Below are 16,304 nucleotides of genomic sequence, written 5' to 3'. Positions count from 1 at the left end.
TGTCCTGGGGCTCTGTAGGGTGTGTTTGTGTTTGTGAACAGAGCCCCAGGACCAGCTTGCTTAGGGGACTCTTCTCCAGGTTCATCTCTCTGTAGGTGATGGCTTTGTTATGGAAGGTTTGTGAATCGCTTCCTTTTAGGTGGTTGTAGAATTTAACAGCTCTTTTCTGGATTTTGATAATTAGTGGGTATCGGCCTAATTCTGCTCTGCATGCATTATTTGGTGTTCTACGTTGTACACGGAGGATATTTTTGCAGAATTCTGCGTGCAGAGTCTCAATTTGGTGTTTGTCCCATTTTGTGAAGTCTTGGTTGGTGAGCGGACCCCAGACCTCACAACCATAAAGGGCAATGGGCTCTATGACTGATTCAAGTATTTTTAGCCAGATCCTAATTGGTATGTTGAAATTTATGTTTCTTTTGATGGCATAGAATGCCCTTCTTGCCTTGTCTCTCAGATCGTTCACAGCTTTGTGGAAGTTACCTGTGGTGCTGATGTTTAGGCCAAGGTATGTATAGTTTTTGTGTGCTCTAGGGCAACAGTGTCTAGATGGAATTTGTATTTGTGGTCCTGGTGACTGGACCTTTTTGGAACACCATTATTTTGGTCTTACTGAGATTTACTGTCAGGGCCCAGGTCTGACAGAATCTGTGCATAAGATCTAGGTGCTGCTGTAGGCCCTCCTTGGTTGGTGACAGAAGCACCAGATCATCAGCAAACAGCAGACATTTGACTTCGGATTCTAGCAGGGGAGGCCGGGTGCTGCAGACTCTTCTAGTGCCCGCGCCAATTCGTTGATATATATGTTGAAGAGGGTGGGGCTTAAGCTGCATCCCTGTCTAACCCCACGACCCTGTGTGAAGAAATGTGTGTGTTTTTTGCCAATTTTAACCGCACACTTGTTGTTTGTGTACATGGATTTTATAATGTCGTATGTTTTACCCCCAACACCACTTTCCATCAGTTTGTATAGCAGACCCTCATGCCAGATTGAGTCGAAGGCTTTTTTGAAATCAACAAAGCATGAGAAGACTTTGCCTTTGTTTTGGTTTGTTTGGTTGTCAATTAGGGTGTGCAGGGTGAATACATGGTCTGTTGTACGGTAATTTGGTAAAAAGCCAATTTGACATTTGCTCAGTACATTGTTTTCATTGAGGAAATGTACGAGTCTGCTGTTAATAATAATGCAGAGGATTTTCCCAAGGTTACTGTTGACACATATTCCACGGTAGTTATTGGGGTGAAATTTGTCTCCACTTTTGTGGATTGGGGTGATCAGTCCTTGGTTCCAAATATTGGGGAAGATGCCAGAGCTAAGTATGATGTTAAAGAGTTTTAGTATAGCCAATTGGAATTTGTTGTCTGTATATTTGATCATTTCATTGAGGATACCATCAACACCACAGGCCTTTTTGGGTTGGAGGGTTTTTATTTTGTCCTGCAACTCTTTCAATGTAATTGGAGAATCCAGTGGGTTCTGGTAGTCTCTGTGTCTCTCTCTGTGTCTCTCTCTGTCTCAGCGTGGCAGACTTTATTATAGGCTCTTCCCTTTGAGGTTCAGCGTGGCTGGACTATCATTGCCCTGCCAGACATATTTGGGTTGACATTTTAGTTAAAGGGAGGTTTCTTGCCAGTTTATTGTGTCTTGTTATTTGAACTGTATTGATGTGGTACTAATGACATGTGGCCCAGAAGATTGTGGACATTTTAAGGCCTTTGTTTGTCTTTGACCCCCCACCATTCATACCCTCTGCACTCCTCCACTGGGAGGTAATACAGATTACTGAAAATCCTCTCATGTTGATGACTGGGTTCTTTCTTGTATATTATTTCTATGAAGTTGCCGTTAAATTGCTCTGCCATTATTATTGTATGAGGTATTATTGGTGGGGTTCCCCCTGTGCTGTGATGGGTGTTTTATATGGTGAGTCTTATCTTTTCTCTCCACTGGCTATCTGGCTAACAGGCTACACTCTAGACAGTCTCTTCTGCTGATGTGTGTGTGTCTGGTAGTGGGTCTCTCTCTATCCTACTCTTTTCCTTTCTGCAGGGTTAATACCTGTCTGACGTCCCAACAAATCTCTACCTTTACCCCTCTCTAACAATACTGCTACAAGGTTTACCAACACTTGAAGTTTAATATGTCAAATGTTTCTACAAGACAATAACAACTAGCATCACATGATCACTAACCACTACACATGTTCAGACTCACCTCAGCTGTGAGATGTAGGACAGACACTGAAGGAAACTCCTCACTTCACTCTCTTCATCTGACCAGCCATTCAGCTCTACTGGTTTCTTCTCTGGTTGGAGTTTCAGCACTTCTAGGAGGAGGGAGGCCTTTCTCTTTGAGAGGTCTATGGACCAGACTGCAGGAGCTGACTGGTAAACTGTCTGTAATGCTGGAAGGACACTCCTGCCTGTTTGAGTCTCATAGTCCTTCACATGTGAGTACAGATCCAGCAGGAAATCACATTTCTGGTTGTGATATACTTTAGACAGCGACACCACTTTCTCTACAGTTGTTTGTATGGTTCCTCTCTCATGGAGAGCTGCTTGAAGACACAGATTCAGTAGGCATGTCTTGTCTCTCTTTCTCCTATTTATGTTATCCTTCAGTGGAGAAAATCTGTTAAAAGATTGTATGAAGGTTAAAGATAAATGATTCAATCATTCTACCCTGAAACTTAACCATTAGGGATTAGATGTTGTGTGGACCTGGGAAGAGAGGAATGTATGCCTAATGAAAACAAAGAGTCTCATTAACTCATGTTTGAACCGACCCGGCTGTAACTCTGGTGAGGCTCTCGTATCTGGGGAGATTGAAACTGTCAGCTGAGTGGTAATAAACTGTGGTGGGACTTCAGGAGAAAAAGAGAGAATCTAAATGTTAGTGTGTATGTATGTGTGTAGGTTAAGATAATATTATATAAGGAACATCTTTGTATATGCACAGGAGAGCTCTCGCTAATAAACTTGGATTTGATCAATTGTGAGCTGGGAATTCTGTCTGTTTAATTTAAGACCAGAACTTTACAACCTCTGGGTTGCAGACCGATTAAGATAATTTAAATTTATGAACATTGATTAAAAAATTCTATAACAAAATCTGAACAGACAGTTTAAAACAGAGATGATAAACAGGTGAGTGATGAGGACTGATGAGTAACAGGGAACTGAAAACTAATAGCACCACATGACTCCATCTTTTAAAACAATACAACTATGAATTGTAATTGTGTTCAATTTAAATCCCTAGTGAATTAGAGTTTCTACAGCTTCTTCACATGTTAATGTATTAACAAGATAAAGACAGTGTAAAACATGAATACTATCTACACCAGTTCAATTACATATGGACTCTTGTTGGATAAACTCACTCACCTCAGCTGTGAGATGTAGGACAGACACTGAAGGAAACTCCTCACTTCACTCTCTTCATCTGACCAGCCCTTCAGCTCTACTGGTTTCTTCCCTGGTTGGAGTTTCAGCACTTCTAGGAGGAGGGAGGTCTTTCTCTCTGAGAGGTCTATGGACCAGACTGCAGGAGCTGACTGGTAAAGTGGCTGCAATGATGGAAGGACACTCCTGGCTGTTTGATTCCTATTGTACTTCACATGAGAGTACAGATCCAGCAGGATGTCATATCTCTCAGTTTGATACACAGAGAACAGTGACAGCAGTGTGTTCACAGTTCTCTGGAATGTTTCTCTGTGATCTAGTGCTGCTTGTAGACACAAATCTAGTAGGACTGCTTTCTCTTCTGTCTCCAGTCTTTCAGGGGATCCTCTCTGATGTTGTAGAGGAGTAAACCTGTGACCCATAAAACACAAGAATGTCTATGTTCAGAAGCAGGGAGAATGTGACTGCGGCCTCTTTTACAGACAGAACACTGTTGTCATGTGTGTCTCTTGTTGTGTTGTTGTCTTCTTTATAAAAAATACTAGTATACTAGACTGCAGACTTTACTGTAGTGTTTTGGATACTTTCTTGTAGTATTCTATAGTAAAGTGAAAGTATTTGTTCATGTGGGCAATGAAGTGTGTTCTCAATCAGGGACAGCTGTCTATCGTTGTCTCTGATTGGGAATCATACTTAGGCAGCATGTTTTGCCACCTTAGGTTGTGGGATGTTGTTTTTTGTTCTGTCTACGGAACGTGACATTTTGTTTGTTGTTTTAGTGTTCTGAGAAATAAAGATCATGAACATGCAGTGTTACGCGGTTCTTCCTGGGAAAATGCAGCATGGTGATTCATAAACATCTTTAATAAAGATGAAAATACGAACAATATACAAAAACAATAAACGTGAAAAAACCGAAACATAGAATGCCCACTCAGATCACACCCTGACCAAAACATAGAAACATACAAAGCAAACTATGGTCAGGGTGTGACAGTACACCCCCAAGGTGGGGCAGCTCGGGACAGAGGGCAGCTCGGGACAGAGGGGCAGCTCGGGACAGACTGACAACTCTGGCAGATCCTGGCTGACTGGCGGCTCCAGGCAGACTGGCGGCACTGGCGGCTCCTGGCAGACTGGCGGCACTGGCGGCTCCTGGCAGACTGGCGGAACTGGCGGCTCCTTGCAGACTGGCGGCACTGGAGGCTCCTTGCAGACTGGCGGCACTGGCGGCTCCTTGCAGACTGGCGGCACTGGCGGCTCCTTGCAGACTGGCGGCACTGGCGGCTCCTTGCAGACTGGCGGCACTGGAGGCTCAGGACAGACGGGAGACTCTGATGGCGCTGGGCAGACGGGTAGCTCAGGCGGCGCTGCGCAGACTGGTAGCCCAGGCGGCGCTGGGCAGACTGGTAGCTCAGGCGGTGCTGGGCAGACGGGTAGCTCAGGCGGCGCTGGGCAGACTGGAGACTCCAGCAGCGCTGGAGAGGAGGAAGGCTCTGGCAGCGCTGGACCGGCGGGACGCACTATAGGCCTGATGCGTGGTGCCGGCACTGGTGGTACTGGGCCGAGGACATGCACCTCAGGGCGAGTGAGGGGAGCTGCCACCGGAGGGCTGATGCGTGGAGGTGGCACCGGATAGACCGGACCGTGCAGGCGCACTGGAGCTCTTGAGCACCGAGCCTGCCCAACCTTACCTGGTTGAATGCTCCCGGTCGCCCTGCCAGTGCGGCGAGGTGGAATAGCCCGCACTGGGCTATGCAGGCGAACCGGGGACACCGTGCGCAAGGCTGGTGCCATGTAAGCCGGCCCAAGGAGATGCACTGGAGACCAGATGCGTAGAGCCGGCTTCATGGCTTCATGGCACTTGGCTCGATGCTTACTCTAGCCCGGCCGATACGAGGAGCTGGTATGTACCGCACCGGGCTATGCACCCGCACTGGGGACACCGTGCGCTCCACAGCATAACACAGTGCCTGCCCGGTCTCTCTCCCCCTCCGGTAAGCACAGGAAGTTGGCTCAGGTCTCCTACCTGGCTTCGCCATGCTTCCTGTGTGCCACCCACCAAGACATTTTTGCGGCTGCCTCTCGGGCTTCCTTGCCCGCCGTGTTCACTTCGCCAACCTCGTTCTCCTGTAACCTTCCACGCACTGCTCCATCGAATCCCAGGCGGGCTCCGGCACTCTCCTGGGTCGACCGCCCACCTGTCTATCTCTTCCCAAGTTGTGTAGTCCAGATTCTGCTCCCATGTCCCGAAATCCTGACATCGCTGTTGCTGTTGCCCGTTACCACGCCGCTTGGTCCTGTTGTGGTGGGTGATTCTGTCACGCGGTTCCTCCTGGGAAGGAGAGGCGGACCAAAACGCAGCGTGGTGATTCATAAACATCTTTAATAAAGATGAAAATACGAACAATATACAAAAACAATAAACGTGAAAAACCAAAACAGCCCTATCTGGTGCAACAAACACAGAGACAGGAACAATCACCCACAAAACCCAACACCAAACAGGCTACCTAAATATGGTTCCCAATCAGAGACAATGACTAACACCTGCCTCTGATTGAGAACCATATCAGGCCAAACACAGAAACAGACAAACTAGACACACAACATAGAATGCCCACTCAGATCACACCCTGACAAAACAAAACATAGAAACATACAAAGCAAACTATGGTCAGGGTGTGACACGCTGCACCTTGGTCCACTTCTTCCGACGAGCGATACAAGTCCAGGCATTTATATATCTATTGTAGTCATACTTTAAAAGCCTTTTCAAAATCGACATACTACACTATAACAACAGAAACAGACACATGCTGCTGGATGATACTGATCGCTGACCGATATGTTGCTGGATGATACTGATCACTGACCGATATGGTGCTGGATGATACTGATCGCTGACCGATATGGTGCTGGATGATACTGATCGCTGACCGATATGTTGCTGGATGATACTCACCTGAGTTTGTTGATATTTGGTAAACACTTTAAAATGGTTTTGCTGAGAGCTTCACTGAGAACAGTTCTCTGATCCCAGTGTAGACAGACATTAACCCTCTCTAGACTCTGTGTCATCACTTCTTCTGCTCTCTCAAACACTTGTCTTTCACCCTGGACTGGAAGGTGCAACTCATTTCCACAGAGACTAAGTAAGCTGGTGAAGTCCATCTCTGCCTCACTGCTCAGCAAAGTTGTCCAGAGTTGACACAACATTGAGGGGTCAGATGAATCATCAGAGGATGGTCTTTAAAAGAGAATAGATTATAAATTAGATTATACAGATTATTTCAAAGTAGCATGACAAAGAAGTGTTTATAACTCAGTATCTGAAGGGAAGAGAATATAAGATATATTTTTTTAAAGAAGGGTTGCTTAGAATTAGACAAAACAAATATTACCCAAGATGTCTGACATGCATTGAAGGGTCAGATATATCATCAGAAAACAGATTAGATTTTGAATTTTAAATCTTACATTTTTTGAAGTAGCCAAAGGTTTTGTCATCTTAATAACTAACTCAGTAAATTACTGATGCGTGCGTGTTGCATTCAACAAGATAACTTATTTGCAGGGATTTGGGGTGATTTAAATCAGTAGGGAAAAGTCTTGAGACAGTTTTTCAATTTACAGACAGATGTATTCAGATGTGACAAACAAGGAAGTAAAGTAGTTGTATGGTTTGGTGATTGGTTAGTTTGTACACAGATAATAACCTTACCCAAGATGTCTGACATTCTTCAGAGAGCCCAGTATCAGCCTTACTCCTTGGTCTGACACAGTGCAGCCGTTCAGGTCCAATCCAACCTTTCTCTCTGCAGACTGACTGGTCACATAAGAGACTGCACAGCACTGGTGAGGATCAAGATGTTCTCCACTCAGGTCTAGATGGTAGTTGAGTTTGTCCAGGAAAAGCTGACAGGCCTCAGTAGACTGATATTCATACAAGCACTGACACAAAAACAGAAGATCTATCTCAAACTCAGGATCACCACCTTCTGCATGATCTTGGTTTGTTTGAGATGGAAGAAATGTGTTCACCACTTCCTTGAAGAACCAATCTGACGTCTTCTTGATCTGTTGAGCTGGAACTAGACTGTTAACCAGTCTAATATTCTTCTCATTCAGAAGCCCAAACAGGAAAGGAATCAAGTGTTTTGTGTGTTTCCATTCTTCAGTCTGGCACTTCTCTAGAACCTCTCTGATTTTGTCTGGATTCTGTAAGAGCCAAAGGGCACCAAAGAACTCCTGCATTGTGTAATGGAGAAACGCAGCGCAAGTGTCTGATGCTGTGGGTGAAATGTTAACCATAAATGCCCCCAAGAAGGCAAAATGGACACTGCTTTCTTCACACCTCAGTGTCAAGTTCATGTTTTTCTCATTTGTTGCATCAAAAGCAATTTCTGCCAGAGACAATATTTTCTCTCTGTTTTCTTTGAGACAACTGTCGATATCCTTACGTCGTCTGCCACTGTGTTTTTGGATGCCGTGACGGAGGATGTTGCTGTACATTTCAGTTATAGTGCATGTCTGTTCAGAAGCCTCTGATGTAGGGAAATAAATGCAGGCAACTACCATCAGTACGTACATTGGGACATGGCACAGACTGAACAACTCTAGGTTGTTTAACACACTGCTCAAGGAGTCAGTCTCAGCACTCAGCATCTGTGTTAAATAAGCCCTGATAGATTCTTCACTGAACCCTTTCACCTCCACTCTGAACCAGTCTGTGGGCCAGTCTGTCAGGAAGTCTTCAGATTGATCTGGTCTGCATGTGGTCACAATCTTTGCGTCAGGCAGGAGGTTCTCCACAAGGTCCTTTACTACCGACAGAGAGGAGAGGTCTGTGATTCCATCAAATATGATGACAACGTTTTCAGAGTTCTTCTTAATATCCTGTAACACTTCTTCTTTACTGTCTTTTGGCTCACTGTACATGTTAAAGAGAAGGTCCTCCAGGCTCATGGGTTTTCTGTGTGAAATGTCTCTCACATTAAAATAAAACATGTAATCTAGTTCTCTGTGATCTTTCTCTGCCCAGAGGTTCAACATTTGATGGGCGACTGTTGTTTTTCCAATTCCAGGCTTTCCAAAAAGGAGGATTTTTTTCTCATGTGTTTTAAGCAGCTCAGCAGGGGATGTTTCATGTTTGGCCATGGGGATGAAGCTCTTTAGTTTTTTAGGCCGAGCTTTCTTGCATCTTTTGCTCTTCACTTTAATTTTAGAGAGAGATGAATGCACGTCTGTATCTAACACAACAGGGGTATAAGAGAAAGTCCCCTCAGTTCTACATCTCTCTGGTAGGAGACTACAGCTTTGTTTCCATGCACCCTCTGTGATCTTCCGTGCTTTACATTTCAGCTGTGTCTGATATCTGTGACAGGCTATTGAGCCTAAGAAAAGGGTCAATAAAAATCGAGTTAATGGTGAAATAACAGAACATGTAAAATGTTAAATGTAAGTTCTTCTTCTACACAAGTCTATTTTCTGCCGTACTTCTGCACTACCTACCTTCAAGGATGTCAATGACTATTATCTGCACACCAAATGCCGTACTTCTGCACTACCTACCTTCAAGGATGTCAATGACTATTTTCTGCACACCAAATGTCAATGACTTCTGCACTACCTACCTTCAAGGATGTCAATGACTATTTTCTGCACACCAAATGCCGTACTTCTGCACTACCTACCTTCAAGGATGTCAATGACTATTTTCTGCACACCAAATGCCGTACTTCTGCACTACCTACCTTCAAGGATGTCAATGACTATTATCTGCACACCAAATGCCGTACTTCTGCACTACCTACCTTCAAGGATGTCAATGACTATTTTCTGCACACCAAATGCCGTACTACCTACCTTCAAGGATGTCACTACCTGCCGTACCTTCAAGGATGTCAATGACTATTTTCTGCACACCAAATGCCGTACTTCTGCACTACCTACCTTCAAGGATGTCAATGACTATTTTCTGCACACCAAATGCCGTACTTCTGCACTACCTACCTTCAAGGATGTCAATGACTATTTTCTGCACACCAAATGCCGTACTTCTGCACTACCTACCTTCAAGGATGTCAATGACTATTTTCTGCACACCAAATGCCGTACTTCTAACCTTCAAGGATGTCAATGACTATTTTCTGCACACCAAATGCCGTACTTCTGCACTACCTACCTTCAAGGATGTCAATGACTATTTTCTGCATTTCCTGGATGTCACACTGCAAATGCCGTACTTCTGCACTACCTACCTTCAAGGATGTCAGTGTCCACCTCTTGGTCTTCCTTGAATGGGAAGCAGCTGATCCAGTGGTACAGGTCATGCTGCCATCTGTCCTTTGAATCAGAGGAAGGCTCCAGTAATGTTCTCTGTCTCGTAATGTACAGAATCTCCAGTAACTTGTAACATGCAGCTTCTCCCTTTTTAACGACTCTGTCCAGTATTTCTCTGGCTTTGTCACTTCTTGTCTCCTTACTATTAATAACTTCCACTTCCTCATTGAGGAAAACTCTCTGCTGCTGAAGGTTGTCAACAATAAGTGTCAGATCCTTGAGCAATCTGATAAGGTCCAGTCTGCGATCTGTGACATAGTTCACAGCAGTCTGTTTAGTGGTTGCCATTGTGCCTTTGGTTATTCTTCTGAACGTTCATTTGACATGGTTTTCCTACATTACCAAAAACGCAGGATCTACAGAATGAATGAGAATAAAGAAATTAAAAGATTACATATGATAACTATTCATGGTTTAATAAATGAAAATCCCCTTTAAGTAACATCAAACCAAATAATTTAGTTTATTTACAGTTGATTTGACATTTTAAAATTCTTATTGCTAATAATGATGTTGTTGAACAAGGCAGTTTACCCACTGTTAACCTACTGTAGGCCGTCTTTGAAAATAAGAATATGTTCTTAACTGATTGGCTTAGTTGAAAAAAGAAAATATTGTCTGAATGCTAATTTGGCCAATGACTGACAAGGAACAAGGAACGAACCCCAACAAATGGCAGTATGATATTTATGAATAATTGAAAAATAAACTTCCTTAATTTTGATAATAAGCAGGTGTGTGTGGAAACATCCAAACTTTTCCCAACAGATATTATCAATAAAACCATTCCAATAGGGAATGATGTAAGGAATAGATACAACATCCTGTTGAAACAAGGTTCCTATTGTTCTATTGTTGTTGAATGACCAACATGACATAAGGAATAGACACAACATCCTATTGAAACAAGGTTCCTATTGTTCTATTGTTGGTGAATAGACCAACATGACATAAGGAATAGACACAACATCCTATTGAAACAAGGCTCCTATTGCTCTATTGATTTTAAATGGACTAAAGGAAAAAATGGACGAATATTTCCTACAGATGAGTCAACAGGGTTATTCGTAGGTATGTTCTGAGGATCTTGACATGTTCCTGGATTATAAAACAACTCCTCTGAGGGAATGGCATCTCAAACTATTACACAATCTTTACGTGTTACAGGGATCTTGTAACGTGATAAGAATTCCTTATAATGGAGTAAAAGAACCTTCTATTCATTCTTATTTCTATGTTTACCACTATAATTGAATCCAAGATGGCGTAGCAGTAAGTCGTCCTGTCTCGTCGTGTCCCTGTATATATCGTCTATCTTTCGTTTTTTTACATATTTTTCTTCAAAACATTTTGCTAAACCTAAGCTTCCAAATACTCTCCTGCAACCCGCCTCACCCAATGTAGCTATTTTTCCTAAAGTATTTATATTTACTTCGAACCGGAACCCCTCAACTGAAGCTAGCCGGCTAACCACCAGCTATGCTAGCGGTCTTCAGCTAACCGGTCATCCGCTAAGCTAACCTTTAGCTCGGAAAGCTCTCGCCAGCTCAAACAACGCGACTCTAACCAGAGCATAACGGACCTATTTATTTTTCATCCCCGGATTCATCCCTGGATTCCCACCGCAAACGGAACATTTCAGCTGGATCTTCACAACTAGCTATCTAGCTAAACCGCAACCCCGGATGATTACTCCTGGCTAGCGCTTCCACCCACTTAGCGTGAAGCTAGCCGGCCAGCGCACCTGTACCACCACCGTAGCATACTCCTGGGCTACAATACCCGGGCCCACGACCGGTCTATCGATGTCACCGCATGAAGAGGAATAAACAGACTCACCCCATCGCGACGTCCCCTAAAGGCCAACTCTCTAGCCCTCGCTATCTCCCTGCTTGCTAAACTCGGCCTGCTAACTGCTAGCTTGTCTAGCCCGGTCCGCTAACTGCTACCTTGTTTAGCCCGGGCCTACGAACTGTTAGCTTGTTAGCACAGGCCTGCTAACTGCTAGCTTGTCTAGCCCGGGCCTACGAACTGTTAGCTTGTTAGCACAGGCCTGCTAACCGTCTGAATCGCCGCGTCCCAAACACTCACCGGACCCATATTTACTTTCTATCTCTTCTTGATTTTTAATCTGTTTATACCTTTCCGGAAACCTGCCTCACCCAATGTGATACGGAATCGCTATTATTTTTAATTTTTAGAACACACTCAAGAACCTCCAGAAGCTAACCAGCTAACTAGCTACAAGCTATTTAGTCATTGTTAACTTTTTTCAACCTGGATAACACTCGCCAGTCCAGCTTCCTGCCCCATCCACCGCTGCCCCCTGGACACTGATCTCTTGGCTACATAGCTGATGCACTCTGGACTGTCCATTAATCACGGTACTCCATTCTGCTTGTTTATGTTTTATCTGTCGGCCCGTTGCCTAGTCAACGCCATTTTACCTGCTGTTGTTGTGCTAGCTGATTAGCTGTTGTCTCACCTACTGTTTAAGCTAGCTTTCCCAATTCAACACCTGTGATTACTGTATGCCTCGCTGTATGTCTCTCTCAAATGTCAATATGCCTTGTATACTGTTACTCAGGTTAGTTATCATTGTTCTAGTTCACAATGGAGCCCCTAGTTCTACTCTTCATACCCCTGACAACTCCTTTGTCCCACCTCCCACACATGCGGTGACCTCACCCATTACAACCAGCATGTCCAGAGACACAACCTCTCTCATCATCACCCTGTGCCTGGGCTTACCACGCTGTACCCGCACCCCACCATACCCCTGTCTGCGCACTATGCCCTGAATATATTCTACCATGCCCAGAAACCTGCTCCTCTTATTCTCTGTCCCCAACGCTCTAGGCGACCAGTTTTGATAGCCTTTAGCCGCACCCTCATACTACTCCTTCTCTGTTCCGCGGGTGATGTGGAGGTAAACCCAGGCCCTGCATGTCCCCAGGCACCCTCATTTGTTGACTTCTGTGATCGAAAAAGCCTTGGTTTCATGCATGTCAACATCAGAAGCCTCCTCCCTAAGTTTGTTCTACTCACTGCTCTAGCACACTCTGCTAACCCTGATGTCCTTGCTGTGTCTGAATCCTGGCTCAGGAAGGCCACCAAAAATTCAGAGATTTCCATACCCAACTATAACATCTTCCGTCAAGATAGAACTGCTAAAGGGGGAGGAGTTAGCCTGCAAAGTAATGTCATACTTTCCAGGTCCATACCCAAACAGTTCGAACTACTAATTTTGAAAATTACTCTCTCCAGAAATAAGTCTCTCACTGTTGCCGCCTGCTACCGACCCCCCTCAGCTCCCAGCTGTGCCCTGGACACCATTTGTGAATTGATCGCCCCCCATCTAGCCTCAGAGTTTGTTCTGTTAGGTGACCTAAACTGGGATATGCTTAACACCCCGCCAGTCCTACAATCTAAGCTAGATGCCCTCAATCTCACACAAATCATCAAGGAACCCACCAGGTACAACCCTAACTCTGTAAACAAGGGCACCCTCATAGACGTCATCCTGACCAACTGGCCCTCCAAATACACCTCCGCTGTCTTCAACCAGGATCTCAGCGATCACTGCCACATTGCCTGTATCCGCTACGGAGCCGCAGTCAAACGACCACCCTCATCACTGTCAAACGCTCCCTAAAAACACTTCTGTGAGCAGGCCTTTCTAATCGACCTGGCCCGGGTATCCTGGAAGGACATTGACCTCATCCCGTCAGTTGAAGATGCCTGGTCATTCTTTAAAAGTAACTTAGCTTTTAAAGAAGACAGTACTGTGCAGCCGTCTTCATTGACCTTGTCAAGGCTTTCGACTCTGTCAATCACCATATTCTTATCGGCAGACTCAGTAGCCTCGGTTTTTCGGATGACTGCCTTGCCTGGTTCACCAATTACTTTGCAGACAGAGTTCAGTGTGTCAAATCGGAGGGCATGCTGTCCGGTCCCCTGGCAGTCTCTATGGGGGTGCCACATGGTTCAATTCTCGGGCCGACTCTTTCTCTGTATATATCAATGACGTTGCTCTTGCTGCGGGCGATTCCCTGATCCACCTCTACGCAGACGACACCATTCTATATACTTTCGGCCCGTCATTGGACACTGTGCTATCTAACCTCCAAACAAGCTTCAATGCCATACAACACTCCTTCCGTGGCCTCCAACTGCTCTTAAACGCTAGTAAAACCAAATGCATGCTTTTCAACCGATCGCTGCCTGCACCCGCATGCCCGACTAGCATCACCACCCTGGATGGTTCCGACCTTGAATATGTGGACATCTATAAGTACCTAGGTGTCTGGCTAGACTGCAAACTCTCCTTCCAGACTCATATCAAACATCTCCAATCGAAAATCAAATCAAGAGTCGGCTTTCTATTCCGCAACAAAGCCTCCTTCACTCACGCCGCCAAGCTTACCCTAGTAAAACTGACTATCCTTCCGATCCTCGACTTCAGCGATGTCATCTACAAAATGGCTTCCAACACTCTACTCAGCAAACTGGATGCAGTCTATCACAGTGCCATCCGTTTTGTCACTAAAGCACCTTATACCACCCACCACTGCGACCTGTATGCTCTGGTCGGCTGGCCCTCGTTACATATTCGTCGCCAGACCCACTGGCTCAGGTCATCTACAAGTCCATGCTAGGTAAAGCTCCGCCTTATCTCAGCTCACTGGTCACGATGGCAACACCCATCCGTAGCACGCGCTCCAGCAGGTGTATCTCACTGATCATCCCTAAAGCCAACACCTCATTTGGCCGCCTTTCGTTCCAGTACTCTGCTGCCTGTGACTGGAACTAATTGCAAAAATCGCTGAAGTTGGAGACTTTTATCTCCCTCACCAACTTCAAACATCAGCTATCTGAGCAGCTAACCGATCGCTGCTGCTGTACATAGTCTATTGGTAAATAGCCCACCCATTTTCACCTACCTCATCCCCATACTGTTTTTATTTATTTACTTGCTCTTTTGCACACCAATATCTCTACCTGTACATGACCATCTGATCATTTATCACTCCAGTGTTAATCTGCAAAATTGTAATTATTCGTCTACCTCCTCATGCCTTTTGCACACATTGTATATAGACTCCCCCCTTTGTTATCTACTGTGTTATTGACTTGTTAATTGTTTATTCCATGTGTACTCTGTGTTGTCTGCTCACACTGCTATGCTTTATCTTGGCCAGGTCGCAGTTGTAAATGAGAACTTGTTCTCAACTGGCCTACCTGGTTAAATAAAGGTGAAATAAATAAAAATAATTGGACGCTGCGCATGCGCACATTGGCGTCCTTGGTGGCTACAATGTGAAGCCTAGAAAATAACTGGCAGAATTGTGTAGGCACGTAGGCTACTTGTAACCTAAAATCCTGTTACTGAATATCGATATTGTCCGTCTGTCCGAATTCTATCATGTGTGGTTATCTGTAGACCTATAGAAACCGTCTGAACCGAACTTTTCTGTCTAGCGCTCAAGAGGCGCTTCCTCGTAGCCTAATAATATAGGTGCCGGTTTGGAGAAAAGTTCGGTTCAGACGGTTTCTATAAAGATATCCGATGGGAAGGACAACGGATTATAGACACATATACCTTCAGTAACAGGGTTTCCGGAAACGCGCTGCGTACTATATAGGGCTATACTGCGCACAGATGAGGTATTTATAAGTTATATTCTTCAAGAATCGTAGCCATTGAACAGTTATATTGCAGATTGTTGCCTACCTTATCGTTTAATCATCTTTCTCTCTCCACCTGAGTGGAGAATAGCAGGGTTCATCCTCATGTTATGTGGATCACTGGATGATAGTAATACCACCTGAAAGGATATTAGGAAACACATCAAACTAGACTGTAAATGTGTTGGCATTTCCTATAGACAATTACATCTACTAGTTGTCTGCTGCTACAGTGACCGTGTGTATCCCTATACCTATTTTACTTTCACTTATACTTCCGTGTATAAAAACTTCATTGGGGGCGGTTCAGCAAGACGCAACGTTTTTGAACAGATATAAAATACCCTATGTCGGACAAACATGCCTCTGACATTTAGAATAAGGAATCACATCTATTCATGACATTTCTTATCAGCAACATTCGACAGCGTTTGGCTCCTGAAAATAGTGTTTTTGTAGTTGTCACCAGCAGGAATGCCGTTTCATACTTTCTTAGTGTGTATTCAATAGTGCAAAATGTTTTGCAACTAGAATAAGCGTTTCTCACTTGACAAGTTCAGGTTAGTCCCTCCTGTTTCTGACGGTTTAGTCAACATTAGAGAACATGCCCCAGTTAGTTTAGTCCAGGGCAATGACTAATCATTTCATTCATGCATTATGAATGAAGCCTGTCGCGGTCTTTTAAAAGCTATAGGAGATAGAATCTTAATGACGTGTAAACTATGATGTGGAACTTGTCTCTGGAGTTACCAGGCTGCTTGCTGAATGAACTTGAGCAGTCAGTGGTCTGTTGCAGTCTGAGTCTGATGCTATAACTTAGAAGCTTCCGCAGTTTAACATCCAGTCTGTTCTTACACTTCCTGCAC

General features: G+C 44.5%; 1 protein-coding gene across 3 annotated transcripts in view; it reads right to left on the bottom strand.

Annotated features, from left to right (window-relative positions):
* LOC112227921 overlaps positions 1-15,691 on the bottom strand; it is a 35,845-nt gene extending 20,154 nt beyond the window's left edge. For 2 of the 3 annotated variants that reach the window (XM_042313946.1, XM_042313947.1), the window contains exons 1-6: positions 15,485-15,691; positions 9,669-10,106; positions 7,130-8,801; positions 6,371-6,655; positions 3,388-3,816; positions 2,216-2,632 (exon numbers count right to left, since the gene is read on the bottom strand). In XM_042313946.1, the coding sequence (XP_042169880.1) occupies positions 2,216-2,632; positions 3,388-3,816; positions 6,371-6,655; positions 7,130-8,801; positions 9,669-10,038 (3,173 nt within the window). In that variant the 5' untranslated portion in view covers positions 10,039-10,106; positions 15,485-15,691. The remainder of the gene's footprint in view (positions 1-2,215; positions 2,633-3,387; positions 3,817-6,370; positions 6,656-7,129; positions 8,802-9,668; positions 10,107-15,484) is intronic. The other variant, XM_042313945.1, reaches the window with a different exon arrangement.
* Positions 15,692-16,304: the final 613 nt, after the last annotated feature.

The sequence above is a fragment of the Oncorhynchus tshawytscha genome, unplaced genomic scaffold, assembly GCF_018296145.1.
Source record: "Oncorhynchus tshawytscha isolate Ot180627B unplaced genomic scaffold, Otsh_v2.0 Un_contig_1830_pilon_pilon, whole genome shotgun sequence".
Lineage (NCBI taxonomy): Eukaryota > Metazoa > Chordata > Actinopteri > Salmoniformes > Salmonidae > Oncorhynchus > Oncorhynchus tshawytscha.
The sequence above is the reverse complement of the archived record's forward strand: the minus strand, read 5'-3'. Positions and strand labels throughout refer to the sequence as shown.